We start from the raw sequence: 26,663 nt of genomic DNA on the forward strand, positions 1-26,663 counted from the left end.
CGACTCCAACACCATCATTAAGTTTGATGACGACACAACAGTGGTAGGCCTGATCACCGACAACGATGAGACAGACTATAGGGAGGAGGTCAGAGACCTGGCAGTGTGATGCCGGGACAACAACCTCTCCCTCAATGTCAGCAAGACAAAGGAGCTGATCGTGGACTACAGGAAAAGGCGGGCCAAACAGGCCCCCATTAACATCGAAGGGACTGTGGTGGAGCGGGTCCACATCACCAACAAACTATCATGGTCCCAAACACCACAAGACAGTCGTGAAGAGGGCACGACAACACCTTTTCCCCCTCAAGAGACTAAAAAGATTTGGCATGGGTCCCCAGATCCTCAAAAAGTTCTACAGCTGCACCATCAAGAGCAATGCTTCACCAAAACACACTTTCTCATAACCGCTATATCAACACTAAAGATATTAACAGCTTGCTATATATTATGTTATACAGTAGACCACTAAACCACTAATTGAGCCCAATGACACACCTATTTGGCCAAGGGAGGCACTTAACAGGTTTAAAGCAGCCGAAGAGAAAGCTAAATTCAAACCAAACGACGATACTTACATCGGGAGTGTTATTCTGTGACTCATTAAGCCTTGGACATTGCAGACAAACGACTAAAGTGTCTCATAGTAAAACAAGACCCACACAGATGACGCTTGCTTATCCCCGAGGGGACATGTAACCAGTAGCACTGCACTGGGAATCTGGATTAACACGCACCACAGGGACCCTGCCGATGTCCAGCGAGACACCACTAACAACACTTCAATGTCTTCAGCATCAACTGGATTGGTCTGAGATTACCTTGACTGGTGCTTTTCTCTACCCCAACCCCAGGCTCCACACAAATCAAACTGAAAGAGCTTACTAATACAATTCCTGATTTTTTTTTTAAATATCATTTTCGATCTGACTTTGGTGACTTTATCCAATGACAAGTGGGATATTAAGTCATATTAAGTAATCACATAATGAGGGGTGGTTTGTTGGACACAGATTCAGCCTTTTCAATGGTAATTCTCCATTGAGTTTGCTTTTTAGTCCAGGAATAGGCTTAATCTGTGTCCGGGAAACTGCCCCATAGTATCATAAATGAAGGATAGATCACTATCATCAAAGCAGATGGGTTAGGCCTGTAATAAATCAGTCTGTATAAAGTGAGGCCATAAACAACATGATGGTTCAAAGGTGCAAAGTAAGAGGTGCCTAAACATACACCTGAGTGAGTAGTAGTGCAATGTGATGGATCCGAAAAAACTTTTACATATGTATGTTCTCCATATTCCCTGAATGATGAATATTCTCAACGAGAGGAGTTCAATTCTCACATCTCTTCAGTTTGTCACATAAGTGCAATGTATCACAGAGGTTGACTGACCCTGTGGGAGATGGGGGAGCGTTTATTTTGAGCAACGGTTGACGTGAAAAAACGTAAACGATATTTGGACCACCAGGTCTCTCTCTGTCACTGCACCAGCGTGGATAGATTTATGAATTGGCGTAGGAGCAGGGTGAGTGATGGCTTGACACTAGATGGATATAACTGATCTGAAACCTGCAGCGCAAAGTGGTGACTGATGTCCTTCAATGTGTCCTTCCTCAAAGAAAGCAAACATAAGGTGGGACAAGGGGGAGAGAATAGCCTTCTTTGAAAGTCTGCACGTGTAACACTAGACGAGACCGCCCAATCATTTTCCTCCCTGTAAGACTTCAGATAAAAGACAACGCTATCATCATTTATCAACCGGAAATTAATCTACCAGCTCAGTCCCGTTCAAATACAGTAAATCACACATGCCTCGTGCATCAATAAGGTGAAAACGCTTTTTTGGAGCCATTGATTAATCTCAACGAATGGAACTATTTTGTTTCTAAGAATCTGTGAGTCTACTCAGTGCATTGCATACATGTTGATTCTCCTGTTGCCCAGACATCTATGCCAGGCTATTGTAACGACAGTAGGTTCATATTGCTACGGAGCAGCTGTGTGGCCAAAGTGGCTGGCAGCATCAGACACCCACTCTACAATATCAACTTTCTCCTGGTGCTCAAGCCTCTGATCTGAATTAGTAGGATATTGCCAGTCCAGCTGGTATTGCTCTCAGGAAAGTACTCAATTGATGGCTAAAATCAAAATATATATAGTACCAGTCAAAAGTTTGAACACACCTACTCATTCAAGGCTTTTTCTTTATTTGTACTATTTTCTACATTGTAGAATAATAGTGAATACATCAAAACTATGAAATAACACATATGGAATCATGTAGTAACCAAAAAAGTGTTAAACAAATCAAAATACATTTTATGTTTGAGATTCTTGCATACCTTGTACCTTGTTTGTAACAGTTGATTCCCCATCACATTCTGCTAAGTGCATCTCTGTGTCTATCCTAGCAACATGTCCCTGACCAAATCATGCTAATCAGCCATTCAGGTGCCATGGAATCATGTAGTAACCAAAAAAAGTGTTAAACAAATCAAAATATAGTTCATATTTGAGATTCTTCAAAGTAGCCACCCTTTGCCTTGATTACAGCTTTCCACACTCTTGGCATTCTCTCAACCAGATTCACGAGGCAGTCACCTGGAATGCATTTCAATTAACAGGTGTGCCTTGTTAAAAGTTCATTTGTGGAATTTTTTTCCTTCTTAATGTGTTTAAGCCAATCAGTTGTGTTGTGACAAGGTAGTGGTGGTATACAGAAGTTAGCCCTATTTGGTAAAAGATCAAGTCCATATTATGGCAAGAACAGCTCAAATAAGCAAAGAGAAACAACAGTCCATCATTACTTTAAGACATGAAGGTCAGTGCAATCCGGAGAATTTCAAGAACTTTGAAAGTTTCTTCAAGTGGAGTCGCAAAAACCTTCAAGCACTATGATGAAACTGGCTCTCATGAGGACCACCACAGGAAAGGAAGACCCAGAGTTACCTCTGCTGCAGAGGATATGTTTATTAGAGTTATCCTCACCTCAGATTGCAGCCCTAATAAATGCTTCACAGAGTTCAAGTAACAGACACATCTCAACATCAACTGTTCAGAGGAGACTATGTGAATCAAGCATTCATGAAGCTGGTTCAGAGAATGCCAAGAGTGTGCAAAGCTGTCATCAAGGCAAAGGGTAGCTACTTTGAAGAATATAAAATATATTTTGATTTGTTTAACACTTTTTTGGTTACTACATGATTCCATATGTGTTATTTCATAGTTTTGATGTCTTCACTGTTATTCTACAATGTAGAAAATAGTAAAAATAAAGAAAAACCCTTGAATGAGTAGGTGTGTCCAAACATTTGACTGGTACTGTATTTGGCATTGAGGTGATTTTCGTCATGTTATCATGTCCCCTGAGCATTGAGTAAAAACAACACCCTATCGTCAATACTATACATGTATCCAATGTATTTTATCATACAAGTGCAATAGAGAAATGACTGTGACCAAAACTTGCATTTAGGTTGATATTAGTTTGTAAAAGGTTGTGCCAATGCATACAGTAGCCAAGCCTATACAAGAGGCCTGTGTGATTGCAAGTGGCTTGGTATTGAGTGATAGGGACCATTCATATTCGGCCATGAGTTTCATCTAATATTTTCTCAAAGCCTTGATGTGAGCTTCATGTCAGCCTACAGTATTCAATCACTCTTTCTAAGGTACTGTAGGCATAGGTTCGTTTTTGGTACTGTTGCCCTCACCATAGATATCTATTTTTAAGTGATAAAATAACAACAACGAAAAATATATAACAACTTAATTTCCTTTCAAACTACTTAAATTAAATTTCAGACTATTGTGATCATGTATTACAATAGTCAGCAGGTAGCCTAGTGGTTAGAGCGTTGGGCTGCTGGATCGAATCCCCGAGCTGACAAGGTAAAAATCTGTCGTTCTGCCCCTGAACAAGGCAGTTAACCCACTGTTCCCCGGTAGGCCGTCATTGTAAATAAGAATTTGTTCTTAACTGACTTTCCTAGTTAAATAAAGGTTAAACAAAAAAAATGTATATTGAATATATTTTTTTGTTAATTAATCCCTTACCCTATCCTTTGCTGCTTCTGCATTTCCGTTTGTGAACCTGAACCCTGTAACGTTAAATGATTTAAATGATAGAAAAGACACAAATGATAACTTATCAAGCATCTTGTCAGTGGCATAAGTAACAACCGAATAACAAATGTTCCTTTCAATGTAATCATTTTAGCTACATGACACGGCCAGTTCACAGGTTTCTATCTAAGGAATGTGGAGACAATGAACGAAATTCCGACGTTTGTAACCATACCATGCCTAAAGTTTTTAGCATAATGCAGACATGCTGTATCATCCAATTAATAGGCTACATTTTTTTAATGCATCTTACCTTCCATAGCGACATTTCCAAATGGATTTTCTCGGTTTTCTCACTAACCACGGTCACCAAATTGTCCTTGCTATCCCTACCCCATTGAAGTTGATATGTAAAATAGTTAAGGTAAGTATTAAGGTTAGGTAAATAGGGATTAGTGTTTATGGTAGGGGCGTCCCGAGGATTCCCGATAGCAGTGACCGTCACTAACGCGTCAAGAATTGAATTATTAAGGAGAACTTGATAAGCAATTGAGAGGATGTTAACATACCCTAAGACAGTTGCTCTTCAGGCTACAGCTGCACTCTATATTTCTTATTTAGGATAATATAATATAGAACATAGCATATAAGGTCTTACAAATAGTTACAATGTTTAAATGATGGTTTTTACCAAAGCACGAAACCAACAAATCCCTTAAATTTAGGGATGATACCTATGGCGGATATTTCCGTGCTCGTGTGATAATAAGTGCGTGCGTCCATCTCAGAATAAGACCTTGGCCTAGCTAACTATTTCATCAATGTTGAAACTATTAGGATTCCCTGCTGGTATCTTCTGGATGTCTGACAAATTTCACTAACTGGAGATGATGCCATGACATAGAGGCTTTGTCAGGTATTGGTCATTACGTTGGAGAGGCCTTTTGTCTTTGCAACTTCAACTCAATTTTACTTCAGTGCAGAAATCTGTTGCCGTCATAGTTGGCATGAGATGCCCTTATTGGCCTGCAACAACGCATTGTGATTGGCCTATCTGCCAAAATGTTTCTCCTTTAAAATGTTTGAACTGAACTCAACTAAATTGCACAGCATCCTTTATTCCTAACTACAAAGACACCGAAGGTATGTGCTAAAGTTGAAATGATAGCTCTTCCTGTAAAATTTACAATCTGTAAAATGATTTCAGACTGTAGATTAAATCTGGCTCCTATGTTCAGTCCAAGCAGCCAATGAGTAAATGATCCATAGCGCTCCCAGTCCCAGAGCAATGATCTGTTCTATCTGCACATTTCTGCAACAACGCCCTGAGACCCTCTAGCTGCAACAAGTTGATCAATCTGAATCAATTATGTAATTGTGTTTTTCAATTATAGTATGTTTTTTTTGGGGGGGGCTTCTCATGATGTAAGCACTGTACCAATACATTTCCTATATGCAATAATACAAATTTGACAAGAGCACAGAAGAGAGGCTGCTTAGAATGGTGGTGTAGAAAGGGAGATGGGCTTTTCCCATATGACCAGAGCTGAGAGCAGAATGTTGACCAAGTGTTTGGGAGAAACAATATGTGGGGAGGGTGGTCACCTGTAACTTGTGGCTGAATATTTGTGTATAATTATTTTCCATTTGAACCATTCAGTTTCTTATTTTCCCAACTGGACTGAACAGTTGACTGTAAGAACAGGATGTACATGTTAGTGCTAAGAGACCTACTATTAAGGGTTACCAAGGAGCTAACCTCAATTTTGACTTGATGTCCTGAGAAATCATAGCCAGAGTAGACACAGGAAGCACAAGGGGCTTTGCTGCAGGCCAATTATGTTAATTAACTGCACTGAATGGGACAGGGAAAAAAACCCAGCTGAAAATAATTTGGTCCATAGGGAAATCTGAAATACGTTAGCATGGACAATGAAGATAAACGAGTCAGAGTTTGTTTATATTTTATTCACATATGTTACATTTTGCAATAAATGTCTAAGTCACACTTTCTGATCCAACTCAGAAAGTCTGAATCAGCACCTACAGTAATGTACTGTGTTTTCTTATTTTCATTCATACAGGTGAACACACAAAAAGCTTTCAATTAGCATGTACACTCATCACTCATCGGATTTTCTGTTGCAGTCATGTACAAAGTGGGGACTGCAAAACAAAAAACAAAAAAAGGGAAGGGAAGGGAAACAGTACACTTAAGCAGCATGCGTGTTTTTTTCCCCTTAAAATATTCCTCCTTTGAGCACGATGTGGACCAGCAATTCACCAAATCTTTTCACCAGAATAAATGACCCAGGGATTTGAATGTGTTTTTCACTAAACAAGGTAATATTACTCTTTCAGGCACAACTTGAGAATTATCTACTCTTCCGGTTGGAGACATGGTAATTGAAACTAAGCATTTAAGACACCAAACTCAAAAACTGTGATTAAAACAATCTCATGACCATTGTATATTATGGGTATTGAAGTCTGATGTCTTATGTTGGAATGCATCTATGACCCAAGGAAATATCTTAATTTAAACTTGGAGAAATTTAGGCATAGGGGAATGTCTTCCTTATACAGTGCCTTCAGAAAGTATTCAGACCCCTTGACTTGTTCCACAATTTGTTAGGTTACAACCTTATTCTAAAATGGATTAAAAAAATAAATAAATCCTCAGCAATCTACACACAATAACCCATAATGACAAAGCAAAAACTGGTTTAAAAATGTTCCCAAATTTATTAAAAATAAAAAAACAGAAATACCTTATTTACATAAGTATTCAGACCCTTTGCTATGAGACTCGAAATTGAGCTCATGTGCATCTTGTTTCCATTGAAAATCCTTGATGTTGCTACTACTTGGAGTCCATCTGTGGTAAATTCAATTGATTGGACATGATTTGGAAAGGCACATACCTGTCTATACAAGGTCCCACAGTTGACAGTACATGTCAGAGCAAAAACCAAGCCATGAGGTCAAAGGAATTGTCTGTAGAGCGCCGAGACAGGATTGTGTCGAGGCACAGATTTGGGGAAGGGTACCAAAACATTTCTGCAGGTCCCCAAGAACACAGTGGCATCCATCATTCTTAAATGGAAGTTTGGAACCACCAAGACTTCCTAGAGCTGGCCGCCTGGCCAAACTGAAGGCTCGACAGCCCGCTTGGAGTTTGTCAAAAGGCACCTAAAGACTCAGACCATGAGAAACAACATTCTCTGGTCTGATGAAACCAAGATTGAACTCTTTGGCCTGAATGCCAAGCATCACGTCTGGAGAAAACCTGGCACCATCACGGTGAAGCATAGTGGTGGCAGCATCATCCTGTGGGGAGGTTTATCAGGGACTGGGAGACTAGTCAGGATCAAGGCAAAGATGAACAGAGCAAAGAACAGAGATCCTTGAAAACAAGCTCCAGAGAGCTCAGGACCTGGGCCGAAGGTTCACGTTCCAACAGGACTGCGACTAAGCACACATGTCCTTGAGTGGCCCAGCCAGAGCCCGGACTTGAAACCGATCGAACATCTCTGGAGAGACCTGAAAATAGCTGTGCAGCAACACTCCCCATCCAACCTGACAGAGCTTGAGAGGATCTGCAGAGAAGAATGGGAGAAACTCCACAAATACAGGTGAGGCAAGCTTGTAACGTCATACCCAAGAAGACTCGATGCTGTAATTGCTGCCAAAGGTGCTTCAACAAAGTACTGATTAAAGGGTTTGAATACTTATGTAAATGTGATATTTTATTTTATTTTTTTAAATATTTTTTGTTACTATTTTTGCTTTATCATTATGGGGTAGTGTGTGTAAATTGAGGGCAAAAAACAATTTCATCAATTTCAGAATAAGCCTGTAACTTAAAATGTGGAAAAAGTCAAGTGGTCTGAATACTTTCCGAAGGCACTGTAAATATAGCTACTTTAATTATAACCTTTGGCAACCAAAAGCAAATAAACAGATGGGTTATTTGACAGTATAAAAAAAAGTATATATTGTACCACAAGTGTGGATTAGGTGAATGAAATCCATTTGTTATGTTAAGGTTAACACTATTACACTTTCCAAACCAACTAAATGACATCTTATGGAGTTTCAAAGATAACAATTTGAAGAGACCAAAAGCTAACTATTTCCTTTAGTTATTCAAAGATAGGGTTTTGCATTATGCCCTCATATACATTTACTATAACAGAGCAACTCAAAGGAAATGTGAAAGGCCAAAACAGTATTGCCCAAGTACTAACAAAAAATGATTCAACTGTACTATCTAAAACTGCAAAAGTCTTCATCAGCATAAAAGGATGAAACTACAACCATTCCCTTACAGAACACCATATCAGTAGAATAACTTATGCATTGAGTCCCCAAATTCAAATATTTCAACTATAGCAAAATCCCAATGCACTTGAAATGATTCTGAGCAATGGAAGTTTTGGAAAAAGAGCATGCCAATGACAGTAGACAGATACTCCACACCAGTCTTATGTACTCTACTGTGGCCAGACTGGTGAGTGGTCATTGAGTTTCCTCAGGGACCTGGCCGGAGCCTAAGTAAAGGCAGGACTGCAAAGACCAATAGCGATGACGACCATGGTTGCCAGTCATCTACCATAAAAGGTAAAGCATTTATTTCTTTAGAAAATAAAAATCTTTACAAAAAGTAAAATTACTTATTTGAACAATGAGCACCAGCATTTATTTAAATATTTAAAATGTTGTATTCTAAACTACAGCAACAACAAAAAATTACCTGAGGATGAATTGCAACTACACTGTAAAAAAGAAGAGCCTGTGCTTGACCGCAATAAACTCTGAGTGGACTTGTCGCCTACCATAATGTCCCAACAAACACACCGAGCACACAATTTGCAATAACGTCGCTATACTTATCAAGAGCTTGAAACCCATGCCAGCAGTACAAAGTCTGAAAAATGAGGGATATGCACCAACCCATACATTGTGACAATATGCTTATCATTAACATTACCAGGGGCAAATTTGTCTATATGTATATCTAAGAAATAGCCAGTAGCTCGAGCTCATACTGTTAGCCAATCAGTGTACAAATACTCACCAGACTGAGCCCCCCAAAAAATATTTCTGGCTTCTAAACCACTTCAGAACCAATCTGTTACTGGGAAAAGTTGTGCTTTCTCCCAGTTAAAATCCACACAGTAAATCACTTAAATAAAAAACACACTGTTAGTCTTTAGGCATGATTGTACACAAAACTTCACATAAACCAAGGCTGTGGCAGTAACACCCTCACTGCATGTTTGTTTATATCACATGATAAGATTCCCATATGTTTTACAGAGGCAGACACATAAGCCAAAGAGATTCTTTCCCATCAGGTTGTGGGTTCAGGTGACCTTACAGTCCATTGTAGTGAGGCCCCCAGCGCTTGTTGATGTGATCGAAGGTGTGCGAGACCCACTGTTGCTCCAGCACTCTATACCTCTCCACACATAGAAACAGGGGCTTTCCACGGCTGTAAGAAACAGAATAGAAAATGTGATTTCAAACAATGATGTTTTCTTAGTTTTCAGCATCGTCCCCCCCCCCCATATCAACCAGTCTAGTGAGAACCTGACAAGATGATTGTGTGAGATATGAAACTGAAGTGTAATGTAAAGGGTCTATGGAGTGTATTCGTACCGTAGATCGCGGTCCTCCTCTCCATGGGCATCCAGGTAAACGGAGCCCCACAGGCAGAAGCGATGCCCTCGGATGATGATGACGACCGAGGCGTTGATCAATAGGAAGATGCCCGTGGCGGCGCCACAGTGTTGAGAGTGCTAAAGACAGGCACGTACAACCTCTTCACCAAATCACATTGTCATCTGCACCCAGCAGCGCCACCCAAGCATGCAAGTTCTTATTTTGTACAATAGAGTAATAATATCCATCAATGACCTAAAAATTGAGCCACTCGCTGAATAAGACATTTTTAAAAGACAACATAAAAACCATGCTGTTTTTTCAGATATATTTGAAAAGCAGGGCCACTCACCCAAACGCATTCACAGATTCCTTGCTGCTTGCAGCACAGCCCTTTGAGGCAGACGAAGGTGCCACAGATGAGGCAAAGCGCCGGGTCCTTTGGCACTTTTTTGCAGGCAGTGCAGGCCTTCTTGTGGTAGTACTGGAAGATGGTGTTGTAGTTGTCAGGTAAGTGGAGTAGGTGGGGGGATGCCCACTGCAGATCCTGGACAAGCAAAGTCTGGATGGAGGGAAATTAACCATGTCAGTCACAACATTATTCCAATTCTGAACCCCAACTTTGTGCCCTAGGCAATCCTTTGTAACAGCTTGGACCGCATTGTGCAGGCTTTTTAGACAAATGGGAGCTGGGGGCTTTATCTGGCTCTCTATTGTGCTGTGTCCATGGTAGGCCTAAACTTCAGCCGCCCATTACCTAAGAAAGCCAATCCAATCACTCGAGAGCTGAATCCGAAGTCCCTTTCATTTAACCATGTGCTCGTCCGCTCGCTCTCTAACCTCCTGTCAATAGACTCTTAATAAGCGGACTCATCGGCCCGGCTCAGCAGCCTTTAGACATCGAAGAAAATACCACAGCACTTTTTTCCCCCTGCTCCTCTAAGCATCAGCCCAAGAAACACTGAGGTTACTGTACATTCATTTCAGTTTCGGCATGGAGTCTCTCCACTTGCTACTAAAAAGGATTTAGAAATACAGGAAATAGAAGTTGGCCTGTTTTAAGCCTTCTACTGAATAAATCCTTAAAAAAGTTCCTATATGCCACATTTTCTGTATGCCCTTCAGCTCCAGGGTGCGACAATAAACAAATGTCCACAGTTGAAAGGTATGCGGGAATCATCCAGAATGGCCGTGTGAAGCAATGAGAGGTTTCATTGTGTGATGTATGGCAGAAAAGGCCAGTGCTGAATGACAAAGGTAGTGTGTGAAAAACCATCACTCCCAGAGGTGAAGAGGTGTTATATTCAGCGTCACAGCTGACACATGGTGTCACTAGTACCAAAACAACAAGGAGAAAGAATGACGCCACCATTGGTGTTTTGGAGACGATATACTGGAGAACGATTGGTGGAGGGAAGTGCTCAGCCTCAAACCTACCATCGATTTCTCAGCCTGAGTGTCGGCGAGCCCTGTGACCTCAGAGCACCATTGAGACATCAGGTCGAAAGCACTGACCGTCCAGTCCAGACATGAGGCACTGTACATGGGGTTAGATGGTTGAGGGGCGGGGTCAAGGAGCCCTAAACAGCCAGCCAGGCCTGAGAACTCTTCTTCCTCCTGAAACAGAACAAATGGTCAGTATGAGTTAAAGCTGTGAGGATGGAGCAGCTATGGAACAGAGACACAGGCAGGCAGGCAGAGAAGTGGTGAGGTGTGGAACAGTAGCAGTAACCGTACTGGGCAGCCTGACAAGTTGTCCCCATAAAGATGGTGCTGCAGGAGACAGGAGAGGCGGAGGTAAGGCAGGCAGAACTGCTGGAGGCTGTACTCTATGGACTGTGGGGACCACACACTGGTGCTCAGCTGGGGAAGGAAGCACAGGAGTAATGCCTCATCAATAACCTCTCAACAGATAATGGGGTGATATAGATCTCCTTCAGAGAGAGCACAGATGGTGTTAAATGGGCAATTTATCATGTAAAAAAATAAAGAAAATTGAGTGGGGGGGGGGGGGGGGGGTTCTAGCCAAGTACTGGGAGCTTGGCAGCTTTGAAATGGTTGAATATCTTTTTACGGAACTTGATATGACTTACCATGGATGGCTCTTCGGTGTTCACGTCATACACAGTCTTCACCATGGACAGCTCAGTGATGACATGGCTGAGAAGAGCTTCATAGGACTTCTCGGCATTGAAAGCATTCTGTGGGAGAGTCCAAAAGCAGTGGAGAGGTGACCCATTGAGAGTACATAATACTATAGTACAACAGTAGTATGACACAATTAGGCTCTCAGGAGTCTCATGCCACTGGACCAGCTTCATATGATATTCAAGCAGTCCATTGTCAAGTGTGCTGCAGTGTCTCCAACCCCCGTACCTCCCTTTAAAAATGTGCACTGTATAAAATATCTTATGCAGAATAAATTATTATTTTTATTCAATAAAAAAAAAAAATAGGCACCGTTGATAAGCACCAAGAAATGACAATGCGTGTTCTGATCAAATTCAACTGATTGAAATAATAATCTGATAGCGTTGATCAAGCTCACGGTGGTGGGGGGGGGGGGGGGATAGAAAACAGCAGCCAGTCTTATCTAGCCTGGCGTTCTCTGTCATAGATTTATAGCGGGAGGAATTTAATGTCTTTGGATTTCCTTCCTCTGGGCTCGGGATCTCGGTTGAGACGGCCTTTTTATCTACAGCAATTTAAATACAATGACATCCCTCCAAAATGTGGCCCGTGTTAACAATGAGGATTTCCAAGCCGTCTTAATGACAGCTTGTGAGCGAGTGCTGCACCGTTCGTGACAAAGTGGGGTGAGATATTCAGCTGCGCCACAATAGATAGGAAACACCCTAAAGAGGAGGCATTTTGCTGTTGGTCTATTTACATTCCAACCAGCCACTCGCTAATACAGATTTAATAGACTGAAGACGAATAGCCAATTAATGTCACCCAGCTCCGGTAATCACTCTCTCCTTGATAACGATGATCGATATATCTACAGCCCAAACGGCTTAACGGAACTCGGGCCAGGTCTTCATCTTAATTTACATTTTGCGTCACACCTTCATTTGCCACGGATGTAAACAGGTCCCGGGGATAACGAGCAGAAAGAATAGATGTGTTGTGAAGCCAGTGCATCCTAAGGCCCTTGGTAGAGTACAAAGCAGCAGTACGGCGAGGAGGGCGATATCTCCATTACCTTCTTGAGAGTTCCAGACGTGCTCCAGGCCTGCCTCTCCTCGGGGCTGAACTTGGCTGAGAGAGCAGCCAGGGCCTGGGTGTACTGCAGGTTGTACAGCGTCCTCACCAAACAGATGAAGTGTTCTACAGGGACAGAGAGAGAGAGAGAGAGAGAGGCGATGCACAGACCCAGGTTAGGTGCACTAACATTGGAGGAACAAACATATATCGTGTCGCACACGCATATTCTTGGTCAGACACTCGGCCGACTGTTTCATTGTTTTGCGAATCCTAGCAGATTTGTAACTGAGCTGTTGCCATTCTCATTGGAATAACTACTGTTATGGATGGCAGTCTGCTTATCATAAAAACAGGAGTATGACGGCAACGTCAATTGTTTTGGGAGAATATGCAAATACTGCCCTTCATCGTCATTTTTACAATTACGGATGTGAATCGATTATCCTAGCATTCGGCCAAAATAGAAAATCACAACAGCCTAGATGTGTTCTCTACATAGACCACTTACTGAGTGGAACACATTGATACAGAAACATTTTCTCTCTTCCCAATTACTATTTAGAACGGCTTGTTAAACAGAGAGCAGTTTCATTCATGATCAACCGTAATAAAAGGAATGACTTAAGAATGCTCTGTAAGCTGGACAATCAGGGTGCCTACAAAAGCCTTTTTATTGGGCTAAAAGACAAGTCAATAGGTTGGGTTTGGTCTCCAGAGGAATGGCTCTCTCATCTCCCGTGTTTATAAAGGCTCATCAAATAGACTTGTAATTAGCAGGAGGCACCCAGCCCGCCAGGTGGAAATAGGCGTTGGATTTGAAGTGACAGAAATACAATGAGCGCCATTATTTGCCCTCCTCAGGAGAGTGGTGCTGGTGACGGGTCCATTGTGTTGCGGCACATTAAAAAGACAACACCTTTACTGCCAAGAAGGACACACAGGCTGTTAGGAACTCCCCGCCCCTCCCACTTATCCACTCTAAACATGACAAAAACCCTGGCACATCCTGTTCTCCATGCCCCGACTTTAATAAAATACTTAATTCACACCCATCTTCTCATCGTGATGTGTTACAATCAATTCTCCATTCTCAAACTGAGGACCGTAATGCTTATTTTGACTTAATCAATGTGGAATTGAAAAAATATAAAGTCCATCTAAAAGCTAATTAAGACATTGAGTGCCCTTTTCCACGGCAGACTCTTTAGGGCGATGTAACGAAGTGTTACTCAGTCGATATGGAGGAGCGCTCTTATAGCTTTGAAATGGCTTTCGTTTGAGAGAAAAAAACCTGTCACAGACATATCCCCTCACAGAACCAAATGGCTCTTTATAACTTGTATATTGGTTTAACAGAGTTGATCATCTCTCCCCTGTTCTAACGCTAGGAGAGATATTCAGGCCTCAAACCACCTCAGTGTCCATGGGTTCAGTCAGTTCAGTAATCACTGAAATGATCAGCTTTGTGTGGCATGGCACCCATTAAGTAGGCCTATGATTGCTGCAACATGGCCTCCAATGTGGTGGCCCTCCCCTCGCGCACGGTGCTGAGCCTGGAGGAGCTCAAACAGGAAAGCGCTCAGCTGGAGATGAAGGGCATGTGAAGCGGGCAGCCTCCATAAAGCGATCCATGTCATTCTGCTCCTCACAGCCAAATACAAAAAAAAAAAAAGGAACAGATAAGAAACCTCCCTACATTCAGTCATGATTAGGACTGATAACGGTTTGCCGTTCTGACCCAGCCACCGAAAAACCTCCCTCTGTAGCCTCATTAACCCACCTTCCCCTTCCCGTCCCTTTGGACTGATCGGGAAAACACAGTCAGGATAGTAAGAACAGTGACAGCACCTTTGCGTAGCGGCTGTGGCATGGTCAACACAAAGATGATCAGCAGGGATGGGCAGTCTCTGAACAGCATGGGGACCTCTGGCCTCTCGTCATCCAGGCAGCTGTAGGGAACAACACATGGAACCTTTTACCAATACAAGCTCAGGGTAAGGATTTTTAAAAACATACAGTACGCTCATTAAGAGTAAAGTATGCGGTTAAACAATAAACTGTGGGTACCCGTAAAGGTTTTATTATTCGCAGGGGTGGAAATGGCCCGGGACACACCAGAAGCCTGTTCCAGGAACGCACGTTCAATTTGAATACGATCGTGTCCTGGGTGAATCCTGTGTCCGGTCTGGAGCGTGAAATCACTAGCTCTGCTGGTCGGCTACTGTGTAGCAGGCTACTGTGTAGCAAGGTACTGTGCAGCAGGCTACTGTGCAGCAGGCTACTGTGCAGCAACCTACTGTGCAGCAACCTACTGTGCAGCAACCTACTGTGCAGCAACCTACTGTGCAGCAACCTACTGTGCAGCAACCTACTGTGCAGCAACCTACTGTGCAGCAACCTACTGTGCAGCAACCTACAGGTGCCAAAAGCCCTGGTCTGCCCTAGAAAGACTACGTAAACAAACCCCCCATAAATGGACTGCCGTCGTGGGCTCTAAAATGTGTTTGTTATGATCAAGTTCCATCCCCAAGGTGAATTATATATTGCTTTTCCTTAGAGAGATAATTCCTCAATACTTGTATTGCACTGCAGAACTTATGTGGGAAAAGTCCTCATTTATAACATTGAACGGTAAAACGCAAATCAAATGATTCTGTATAAAGGTTGAACCAAATTTCCCAAAACCAATCCTGGCCATTTCAAACCCTGACTATTCCCAATAACTTGGCATTGGTAGGGGAATGTTAGAGAAACCATCATTGGAGCGAGGTTATGTACACAGTATACATATCCTATTGCTCTTGGCCCTGACAAGATAAAAAGCAAAGTCCTAACCTTGAATATATACGCTGCACTTGAAAACGTTGCTTAAAACAATGACGACACACTTTCTAATTGCCCTCCACTTTAATGCAGTGGGGGAAAGGAAAGAAGATTTCCTTTATATCCCGTGATTCACTGCTATAATGCAGCTGGAGACACATACTGAAGATTGTTGTTGCTGTCTCCATTTAAAAAATGGCTTGTTTTCTTCTGGCTGCCCATAGCGAGAGCCTCTAATCTCCACTCTACCTTAAGAAGACGTCCGGGGGGGGGGGGGGGTTTCGACTGAAAGGGGCCACACTTACACAATAACGCATTCCATTTTAGAAAAGGCACTCGACTGTTCATTCTAGCGTACAACAGAAAAACGGACGCAGCAATCTGCTTTTAATTCCCTCTCATGCAAAAGACTAAACTGTCTGGAAGGCATGAGCGTCGTCATTTTCTTGTCCCATTTAAATAGAGCTGAGGGTGTCAGCGAAATTCCCCCTCCGAGACGCCTGCATGGTTCGAAGCATTTAAATAGTAACAGGTGTAAAAGCCGTCTTGGGCGGGAGAGAGGTCGTTAGCTTATCTAATAGCGCCGAGTGTTATACGAGTGGGATGCTGATCGCTCTCAAGGCTGTAAACCTCGGAAGGCAAACTGACGCCCGGGAGCACACCTGACGCAACACAAACAAGCAGTGTGGAGAAAGAAGACGGCCTTGTTAAATGTCTCGGTTTCTACGACGCGGTGAAAGATGACGCTGGGCGGGGGAGGGCTGAGATGCGCAGGGCAGTTGTTTCTCGACTGTGAAGGGGTCGTTTCGCTCTCTGTGGAGCACCCGGTAATTTGCCAGATGCAGCAATTATTGGCATCTACGGCAACCACACATGGTTCCTTCTCTGTTTTTAACTCCTCTTTGTCTGGAGGAAAAGCTGTCATGGCATGCAGGATGTGGTGGTGTTGAGCGTGAGGGGAAAGTGGCACTGATTACAGGCTGTGCTAGGGTGCTGTTAGGATAAACTGGGATCAGGAGAGGGCTGTAGAGATATCAGGTGAGGTGGAGCTGCAGGATTCGGGGGGAGAGAGGTTCAGTGTGTGTGGCGGAGTTTGTGATAAGACAGCCGTAGCCGTATGTGTAGTGGGATTGCAGGACGAGGAGAGGCCAAAGTAGATGAAAAGGTCTGTGTGGTGTAGCGTCAGGGTAGCCGTCACTCACTCGTCTCTGCTCGGAGCCACCTGGGTCAACCTGGTCCAGGGGTTGTAAGCAGAATCAATGCTGTACAGACGCATGTGCATGGCAAGCACGTGGAACAGCTGATCTGAAAGACAGATGAGAGAGAAAAAAAAATAGAAGGTCAGCGAGATAGATCAGAACACTGGCACAGAAATGAGACAGCTACTGTAAAACTGTCCACCTCCATGTCAGTATGTCAGTGCCCACTATGAGTGAGTCAAATGACAAATACAGTTGACTTGATTGCACTGAGCGTAATGGTTTGGCTGGGAGAAAGCAGGCCAGATGGATAGACGGCACTACTCTGCTCCCAGCTATCCTCTGGTCAGGAGTCACACCTGTTCACTGTGGAACAAAGAGTGTCACACCTTTCTCACACTTTTTTAAAATTTGATTTAACTTGGCAAGTCCGTTAAGAACAAATTCTTATTTACAATGACGGCCTAGGAACAGTGGGTTAACTGCCTTGTTCAGGGGCAGAACGACAGATTTTTACCTTGTCAGCTCGGGGATTCGATCTTGCAACCTTTCGGTTACTAGTCCAACGCTCGAATCACCAACGCTCTAACCACTAGGCTACCTGCCGCCCCAAGGTGCACGCACACACAAAAAAATGGTATCACCTCCCGGAACAGTGTCCTCTTGTTTTATTGGCCCAAAAACAAAATGAACCTACTTCTTATAGTGGCCTCACACAATTGCCCACTAAGTTAGTGTTCATTAGGCCCATAGTTAAAAGTGTATTGGAAATCAGAAAATTGTACCCGAAAAGGGATATAGCAATTGTAATGGCGTCTTTTTGTATGCACCAACTGCGCCATGGTTCGTTGGACAAAGTCTATGGGAAAATTTAGATTTTGGATTAATGCCGAAGGTATGCGGTAAACGCAGGCTTAGGAGATCTTATACGTTTTGTTCTACAAGATATTTGTGAATTTTGAAGCATATAAAGGTTTCGTTAACTGACTGATACTGTATCTCATAGAACAAAATGTGTAAGATCTCCGAAGCCCATTTATCCCAAAACCCTATTCTTTCCACATAGGAATGGCTGAATGAACCAGAGGTAATTCATTTCTGTTTTTTCGGATTACAAGCAGGCGAACGCTATATACCACCTGCTCTCGTATAGGCTACTTTCTCTCTCACCCAGAATCACCAAGTGGTGACAGAATTATATTTATATTATTATATATATATATTTTTTTTTTACATGCAACCTTGTCAACAGACCTGTAGCTCAATATTTGACTTCATTTCCCCCCCCCCCCCCCCCCCCCCAGAGAGTTATGACAGCTGTAATGCAGCAAAACATTGAATTCCACTGCTGCAATATGGACTTTCAGGTGAGTTTGTCAACATGGCTGTCAAAATAGCACAACACCGCCCTCTACAGCTGAAACACGACAGCAGCAGGATACAAACCAGAGGCTGAGGGAGGTGAGTGACACCGATTCAGTCCCTCCGTCTGTCAGATGGGGTTCGAGTCCCTCCACTAGAGGACAACATGTGAGGAGTGACACTGTGGAGGAAGGAACGGCAGCCAATGCCCTTCAAGCTGGCAGGGAACCGGGCTTCAAATTGCAGCTCACATGGCTACCACCTCTTCCATCTGCATGCTTCCCCCTCAGCCTGCTGCTCTTCTCTGCTCCCCCCACACCCAAACGGTCTGACAACATCAATAGAGATGCCTTCAGATATTGATCTGGCCTTGCCTTTATCAAAGCTCATGCTATTTGCCATGATCTTTACCCCCGCCATGCTGCTAATCTAGATAGGTTACACAGGCATGACTAATGGTGGGCCTAGATTACTTTTACCACCCCCCCCCCCCCCCAGTGTACAAACACTTTGAAATGTGCCCAAGGGAATTGATCATCTCATTGTGATAGGCCGACACCCACCATAACAGTATTGTATTGGACGTTCTAGGCCGTCTTCTCTGTGCAGGCTACATCAGTAGACTGGCCTAATTCAAAACCTTCTGGCTGATAAACCAGATGCGAGCTATTTGAAGGGTGGACTCTCCAGTTGATTTAACACAAAGGATTTCCTGCTCCCCTCTCCAGCCCATGACATCCTCATGAGCTAAACAATATACAGTGGCAAGAAAAAGTGTGTGAACCCTTTGGAAATACCTGGATTTCTGCATTAATTGGTCATCAAATTTGATCTGATCTTCATCTAAGTCACAACAATAGACAGTCTGCTTAAACAATTATACGTGTTCATGTCTTTATTGAACACACTGTGTAAACATTCACAGTGCAGGGTGGGAAAAGTATGTGAACCCTTGGATTTAATAACTGGTTGACCCTCCTTTGGCAGCAATAACTTCAACCAAACGTTTTCTGTAGTTGCGGATCAGACCTACACAACAGTCAGGAGGAATTTTGGACCATTCCTCTTCACCAAACTATTTCAGTTCAGCAATATTCTTGGGATAACTGGTGTGAACTGCACTCTTGAGGTCATGCCACAGCATCTCAATCAGGTTGAGGTCAGGACTCTGACTGGGCCACTCCAGAAGGCGTATTTTCTTCTGTTGAAGCCATTCTGTTGTTGATTTACTTTGTTTTTTGGGTCGTTGTCCTGTTGCATCAGCCAACTTTTGTTGAGCTTCAATTGGCGGACAGATAGCCTAACACTCTCCTGCAAAATGTCTTGATAAAGTTGGGAATTCATTTTCCGTCGATGATGGCAAGCTGTCCAGGCCCCGAGACAGCAAACCAGCCACAAAACACTCCACCATACTTACAGCTGGGATGAGGTTTTGATGTTGGTGTGCTGTTCCTTTTTTTCTCCACACATAGTGTTGTGTGTTCCTTCCAAACAACTCAACTGTAGTTTCATCTGTCCACAGAATATTTTTGCCAGTAGCGCTGTGGAACATCCAGGTGGTCTTTTGCAAACTTCAGACGTTCAGCAATGTTTTTTTTGGGACAGCAGTGGCTTCTTCCGTGGTGTCCTCCCATGAACACCATACTTGTTTAGTGTTTTACGTATCGTAGACTCATCAACAGAGATGTTAGCATGTTCCAGAGATTTCTGTAAGTCTTTAGCTGACACTCTAGGATTCTGCTTAACCTCATTGAGCATTCTGCTCTGTGCTCTTGCAGTCATCTTTGCAGAATGGCCACTCCTAGGGAGAGTCGCAACAGTGCTGAACTTTCTCCATTTATAGACAATTTGTCATACCATGGACTAATGAACATCAAGGCTTTTAGAGTTACTTTTGTAACCCTTTCCAGCTTTTTGCAAGTCAACAATTCTTAATCTTAGGTCTTCTGAGATCTCTTTTGTTCGAGGCATGGTTCGCATCAGGTAATGCTTCTTGTTAATAGCAAACTCAAATTTTGCGAGTTTTTTTTAAATAGGGAAAGGTAGCTCTAACCAACATCTCCAATCTCGTCTCATTGATTGGATTTCCAGGTTCGCTGACTCCAATTAGCTTTTGGAGAAGTCATTAGCCTAGGGGTTCACATACTTTTTTCCAACCTACAATGTGAATGTTTAAATGATGTATTTAATATAGACAAGAAAAATACAATAATTTGTGTGTTATTAGTTTAAGCACACAATGGTTATTGTGACCTAGATGAAGATCAGATTACATTTGATGACCAATTTATGCAGAAATCCAAGTAATTTCAAAGGCTTCACATACTTTTTCTTGCCACTGTAAGTGCCTTGTGGGATATGGCTTAGGAACTCACTTGGGTTATAGTTGTTATCGCATGTCCCACGTTCCCCTCCATATCCCATTCCCTATGAAGACAAATCACTAATGTATTGCTACTTGCCCGCCAGCGCAGCTACACAAGTTAATGTAGCTCAGAAAATGGCAGTCCTCTAGCGTGAAATGTATTTTGCCCCAATCAAGGATGACAGGCCTCTCACTAGTGCAACGAGCGGCTAAAATGCATCACCACTAAACAGACTAATTAAAACAGAGCTGGGAAATGGGATGCCCTCATCCACAGGCTCAGTTCTGACTAGGAGAAAGTAATGTTTAACATATTAAAAAAGGCCAAATTCAAAGTAAAGTACAATAAAGGAGAAACACCTTCGGGATCAAAAAAAAGAAAGAAAAAGAGTCATCCAAAATCAAACCTTACACGGTCTGCATCTCTTTGAGCACAACTGTGCTTTGTCTTCCCATTGGATACCATTCTCTGAGGCTTTGTCTTTGACATTGTCACAGTGGGCCCAGTCACAGCTCAGGACAACATCACTCAGTCTTCATTCCCAGTCCCCCCAGAGCAGGCCGCCCTTGCCACACAATCAACTACAACAGCACTTGATCCATGTCCAGAAAACACAACGGCAACAGCTCACCTGGGATACCATCTCTCCTTCCCTGCTAATCGACAATCTTTACAAACGGTCCAACGGTTACATCAATCCAATCTCAACTCTGACACTTCATTACACAAAAGGTCGATGAGACAAGGCGTCACCGTATTCATCCGCCTAAATACCAATGAACCTCATCAGAAAATAACAAAAGTAAACAGACAAATACTTATTAATGCTCTTTAACAAAATCATTTTTTAAATGCGATGATATGAAGCATGGGTCGACGGCATACTGCAGATGTACACAATAGCTACGTGGTCAAGCAGGGGGCAACACACTTCATATAGCGCAGAGTAGATGGATGGACGAGGGTTCACTCATGTTAATCTAGTGGGAAGCAAGGCGAGAAGAATGGTGTGGTGTACTCACTGAGACAGGAGCGCTTGGCTGCGCCACTGGCTCCTCCAGAACACAGGTTACCACCGCGGTGCACCAGCTCCAGCTCCAGGTTTGTCCTAAGGAAACACAACCATTACTAAGCATACTGTCAACTGGTAGGGCTTAGAGGGACAAGAGGAAGATTAAGGCATTTTCACAGCCATTGTTAGCTCAGGCAGTTTGAGTTTTTCACCCGTTCAGAAACAGGACACCAAAAAAAAAAGTGGATTATTAACATTCCTTCTTGTCATCTACCGGCTATGGCAGTAGCCACTCGAGCAGACCGATTAATCATTTGACCGATTTTAGCGGTTGATATTAGCCTTTCACATAAATATTTGTATTGTTTTTTTTTTATCCCACAGATAAAGCGCCAACATTATATAGATATAATAAAACAAGTCTGCTAATTTTATGACATACAAATAAAAAATGGTAATGTTGCCTGAAGAGGGAACATCATTCAGCCATAGGCTAGGTCAAATAAACAAGAACACACTTCACCAAGCAAGCAGCCTTGTCCTCATCCCATTATCACTTAGTTAACATTAGCTGGCTAGGTAGCCAGCAAGGTAGTTTGCTTCGCTAGTGAATACTCGTCCATGACACAAACATAACACCGTTATAGTGTCTGGACCCATTATGTTAGCTAATAGGCTTAGTTAGTTTTGTGAAATACGCAATCTGCAAAAAGCAAGACCGTTGTCACAGATTTATCATTCAGTCCATCTGGTTGCATTCATGATGAGATAAGTAGCTACGGTTAGTAAGCTAACTAAATTAGAACGTGACTAAAACCAGTGCGGCAAGAACTTGCCTGCATAACAGTCATCAGCGCATGCCATTTGTAGTTGAAATGTATAGCCAGTACATGTTCCATTTAATAACAGTGTAAGGTACATATGGTTTCTATAACAAAACATTGTCGTAATGAACATCTAACTTCTGCTTGTCAAAGGTGGCCATTTACGTGTTTGTTTACATGATCTGTGACTGTTGTAAACACTGTAGTAAATCAACTCAAGACAAATGTTGAAACTGACACCTAGTGGTAACATTACAAACGGCATGTTACTGCATTTCAACGCTTATTTGTAAACAGCGCAGTTTCAGATTTACTTGACAGTTTAATTCAACCAGCCACCCTTGTGGTGGTTTAGCACAAACACTTTCGCATGCTTCTCATCCACTGCCACAGACATCTTTAAGTTGTACCTAAGAAAGGTAACTAAAGAAGTCATATCCTGTATAAATATGGCAGTAAATTATAGTTGCTTTTTGGTGGATATCCTGTAATCCACAAATAAAATGTTCTTAAATAACATTAATTTTAATATATTGTGGTAAGAAATCATAATTTACAGAATACGTTAACCCTTTGGAGCACGATGTGTTAAAAAAAAAAACGATATATTGGCAGATATATTTGTGACTTTCGCCTCCATAAAAATCAGTATCAGACTGAAAAACCCCAACCTAAGACAGTAGGGCTAGTGGCCAAACCTAAACGCATCACCTAGCAGAATTATCCTCAATATATGCGTGACTGACTTTTCCCCCCATTTTTATAAAAATCCATCAGATTTATAAGATGTAGCAGACATTTGTTGTTGTGTTTGTTTTGGACTAGCTATTCCGTATCAATAACTTACAGAATTTCAACGGTTCAGGGTTTGCACGAGCTAGGCTATAAAAGCGGTTTCATCCACAGTTTCCGTGTATAATCTCTGCTGTGAATTCCCAATGCATATCCAAACATTTATTATTAAAATTCTAGCCACCAAATAATGAAATAAAAGCCGTAACAGAATAAATTGATATTAAAAGCAGGTGTTGCTAAAATTAGACTGAACTGGAGTTGTTTTGATCTTGCCACTGGCCGTTTCCTCCCAAAGGCTGGGAAGGTGGGGGCAAATCCTTGGGCTCCCTGTATGAAAAAGCAATTTCACATAGATAATGCAGCTGCACCGAGCTCCATCTGTCTGCTACTGATAAGAGCGCCCCTGTGACAGAGGAATTGTCCATTCCTCAGGCAATTTGCGCTGTTCACTGAACTTGTAAAAGCCAACAGGAACCCAGACACAGGAAGCAGGGACTTCTTTCTGCCGGGCACAGGGTGAGGAACCGGTTGAGTGGACCGCGTCATGGGGAGGGGGAAGAGGTCGGGGAGGGACCAAGGCCTTCCCAAAACACTCTGGTGACAGAATAGAATGACGGTTGCATTCTCTACTCCCTGTAACGCATGATCAATTTCAGGTTATGATAAAAGCACTGCAGAGCACCTGCTAACTCCAGATTTTACAGAGGAGCGTGTTGTTCAAGGAAGGACGATTTGGGCTCTAACACAAGGCGCAACAAAACTGTGAATAAGCACTCAGGAGAAAAAGAGCTCTTCAAAATCAGTCAAAGGGAGGCAGAGTGATAAATCCATACAGTCAGAGGTAATAAAAGACTAGGCAAAGGATGGTGGAACCAACCAGGGTCAATACCATTTTACTGCAGCTGTAACTGGCAAAGCTGCTTAGAAGCAGCACTTCCAGCCCCACACTGCAGTACAATCAGAGGTTTGAATAAAGGCAATCAAGAAAACCTTCACAGGTTCCGAGCAACTTCATTTTTTTCCTTCTTCAAAATACTCTATATATTCGGTGCAGGTACAAAGACAAAAATTCAATACGCTTCAACTGTACACCAAAGTTATTGTACAAAAGCCTTTTCAAGCAGCCCTTCTCAAATCGAAGATAGGCACTCAAAGGAAAAAAACTAAACAAAAATACAACTAGGCTAAACTCAGGAAATGTTGCAGTTCTCTTTCTGTGGCCAGTTATTGTAGGCTAATGTCAGGCAGGGAGCTAGCTGGCTTTAAGAGCAGACAGGACAGGCAGCCAGCGGCCACCAGACAAGAGTCAGTGGTGTGCATAATAAGAGCAGTGGAGGAGGACCTCCCTGTCTGACCGGAGCAAGGGTAGGGGGTCACTAGCCACAGGAACACTGAAAGATAGCCTGCAGTGACCAGTCTATCCCACATTTCCAAGGCCTGTCAGCAGGGTGCACTTTCACTTAGTCTAGCTTGAAATTGAGAATTCTCTGTATGACTGTGACAAATGGAGTCTCTAAAATGGTATTATTTTGAAGAGTCTCGGAGCAGACTGCGGTGTCCCTCACCTGGCCACAGAGTACATGAAGAGGAAGTCGTTGTCAGGGGAACCAGGGTTCTTGCCATAGTCCATGTACTTCCTCTGGGTGGTGTTCTTGATGTCCTTGATCACCAACTCCATCTCCTTACTGAGGTTGGACTCCGTCTGAACGGGAAAGGTTACACAGTGACTTCATAGCATCTCCAGTTTGACAACAATGGTAATTTCGACATAATGGTCACCCACTGGTATGCATTTGCAAATCATTGGTATGGTACGGGAAACAAACCACAGCAAAAGGTTTGCCAGGAGACGACCGGTTCAATATGAACGGAGGCCAAATTGGGGTAACACTAAAAAAAAAGCTGCCATATTGTTAGTGTCAGTCTCATTTGTCAGCTAGTGATGCGTTAAGATGGAGTGATCAGGGGTACAGACTGGGGTGAAGCTGTATAGATCTCTGCCTTACAGTGGTGCTTACTGGGAAAAGTCCCAGCTGCTCTTGCAGGTCCTCCACCTCCTTCACCAGCACAGAGGTCTTCTTGTTGGTGGACATGTGCCAGCTGACCACCTCGGTGCTCCGGCCTGGGCGGCAGGGCAGCACGCTGTTAGCAAACTGTCTGCACAGCGGGCAGGTGAACTCGCCCTTATCCACAGAGAAGCCCTGCATCCCCTGGTCATTCTGTGTAAAAAAAAATGCACTTGGGATTATTACAGGAAGCAGAGGAAAGGTAGATCTGCCTCATGTTATATTAATCCATCATTTTATATAGATATTCTCTTACCCGCAGAGACTCCATGTAGGACTTGTGGCAGTCTATGTGCAGGGTGTGTCCACAGGTCTGCACATACACACCTCCATCCCAGCCTATTGAGACTGACTGCAGACAGGAACTCTGCGAAACAGACAAGAGAACAGCACAAGACAGGTAAGAGTCTATTCCCTTTGAAGTTCCATAACTGTAGAAATGAAATATATAGACTCAGCAAAGAACGTCTATTTTTCCAGGACCCTGTCTTTCAAAGATAATTCGTAAAAATCTAAATAACTTCAGATCTTCAGTTTAAAAACACTGTTTCTTATGCTTGTTCAATGAACCATAAACAATTAATGAACATGCACCTGTGGAACGGTCGTTAAGACACTAACAGCTTACAGACTGTAGGCAATTAAGGTCACAGTTATGAAAACTTAGTAGAAAGGACTCTTTAGTGTGCTGACTCTGGAAAAACACCAAAAGAAAGATGCCCAGGGTCCCTGCTCATCTGCGTGAACGTGCATTAGGCATGCTGCAAGGAGGCACAAGGACTGCAGATGTGGCCAGGGCAATAAATTGCAATGTCAGTACTGTGAGACGCCTAAGACAGCGTTACAGGGAGACAGAACAGACAGCTGATCGTCCTCGCAGTGGCAGACCACGTATAACACCTGCACAGGATCGGTACATGCGAACATCACACCTGCGGACAGGTACAGGATGGCAACAACAACTGCCTGAGTTACACCAGGAATGCACAATTCCTCCATCAGTGCTCAGACTGTCCGCAACAGGCTGAGAGAGGCTGGACTGAGGGCTTGTAGGCCTGTTGTAAGGCAGGTCCTCACCAGACATCACCGGCAACAACATCGCCTATGGGCACAAACCCAATGTCGCTGGACCAGACAGGACTGGCAAAAAGTGCTCTTCACTGACGAGTCGCGGTTGAGTCTCACCAGGGGTGATGGTCGGATTCGTGTTTATCGTCGAAGGAATGAGCATTACACAGATGCCTGTACTCTGGAACGGGATCGATTTGGAAGTG

The 26,663-nt window shown here is 43.0% G+C and overlaps 1 protein-coding gene and 1 pseudogene across 4 annotated transcripts in view; both read right to left on the reverse strand.

Annotated features, from left to right (window-relative positions):
* LOC115156372 (myosin-IIIb-like) overlaps nucleotides 1-4,396 on the reverse strand; it is a 99,831-nt pseudogene extending 95,435 nt beyond the window's left edge.
* A 4,272-nt stretch (nucleotides 4,397-8,668) lies between these two features.
* LOC115156030 (E3 ubiquitin-protein ligase ubr3-like) overlaps nucleotides 8,669-26,663 on the reverse strand; it is a 40,646-nt gene continuing 22,651 nt past the window's right edge. For 2 of the 4 annotated variants that reach the window (XM_029703227.1, XM_029703225.1), the window contains 13 exons: nucleotides 25,646-25,756; nucleotides 25,342-25,542; nucleotides 24,889-25,025; nucleotides 21,715-21,800; nucleotides 16,968-17,070; nucleotides 14,791-14,891; nucleotides 12,941-13,065; nucleotides 11,829-11,936; nucleotides 11,473-11,598; nucleotides 11,173-11,352; nucleotides 10,088-10,297; nucleotides 9,733-9,872; nucleotides 8,669-9,565 (listed from right to left, as the gene is read on the reverse strand). In XM_029703227.1, coding sequence (XP_029559087.1) covers nucleotides 9,448-9,565; nucleotides 9,733-9,872; nucleotides 10,088-10,297; nucleotides 11,173-11,352; nucleotides 11,473-11,598; nucleotides 11,829-11,936; nucleotides 12,941-13,065; nucleotides 14,791-14,891; nucleotides 16,968-17,070; nucleotides 21,715-21,800; nucleotides 24,889-25,025; nucleotides 25,342-25,542; nucleotides 25,646-25,756 — 1,746 coding nt within the window. In that variant the 3' untranslated portion in view covers nucleotides 8,669-9,447. Of the gene's footprint in view, nucleotides 9,566-9,732; nucleotides 9,873-10,087; nucleotides 10,298-11,172; nucleotides 11,353-11,472; nucleotides 11,599-11,828; nucleotides 11,937-12,940; nucleotides 13,066-14,790; nucleotides 14,892-16,967; nucleotides 17,071-21,714; nucleotides 21,801-24,888; nucleotides 25,026-25,329; nucleotides 25,543-25,645; nucleotides 25,757-26,663 lie in introns of all 4 variants that reach the window. The other 2 variants (XM_029703226.1, XM_029703224.1) reach the window with 1 other exon arrangement.

Source organism: Salmo trutta, chromosome 20 (assembly GCF_901001165.1).
Source record: "Salmo trutta chromosome 20, fSalTru1.1, whole genome shotgun sequence".
In the NCBI taxonomy this organism is placed as follows: domain Eukaryota; kingdom Metazoa; phylum Chordata; class Actinopteri; order Salmoniformes; family Salmonidae; genus Salmo; species Salmo trutta.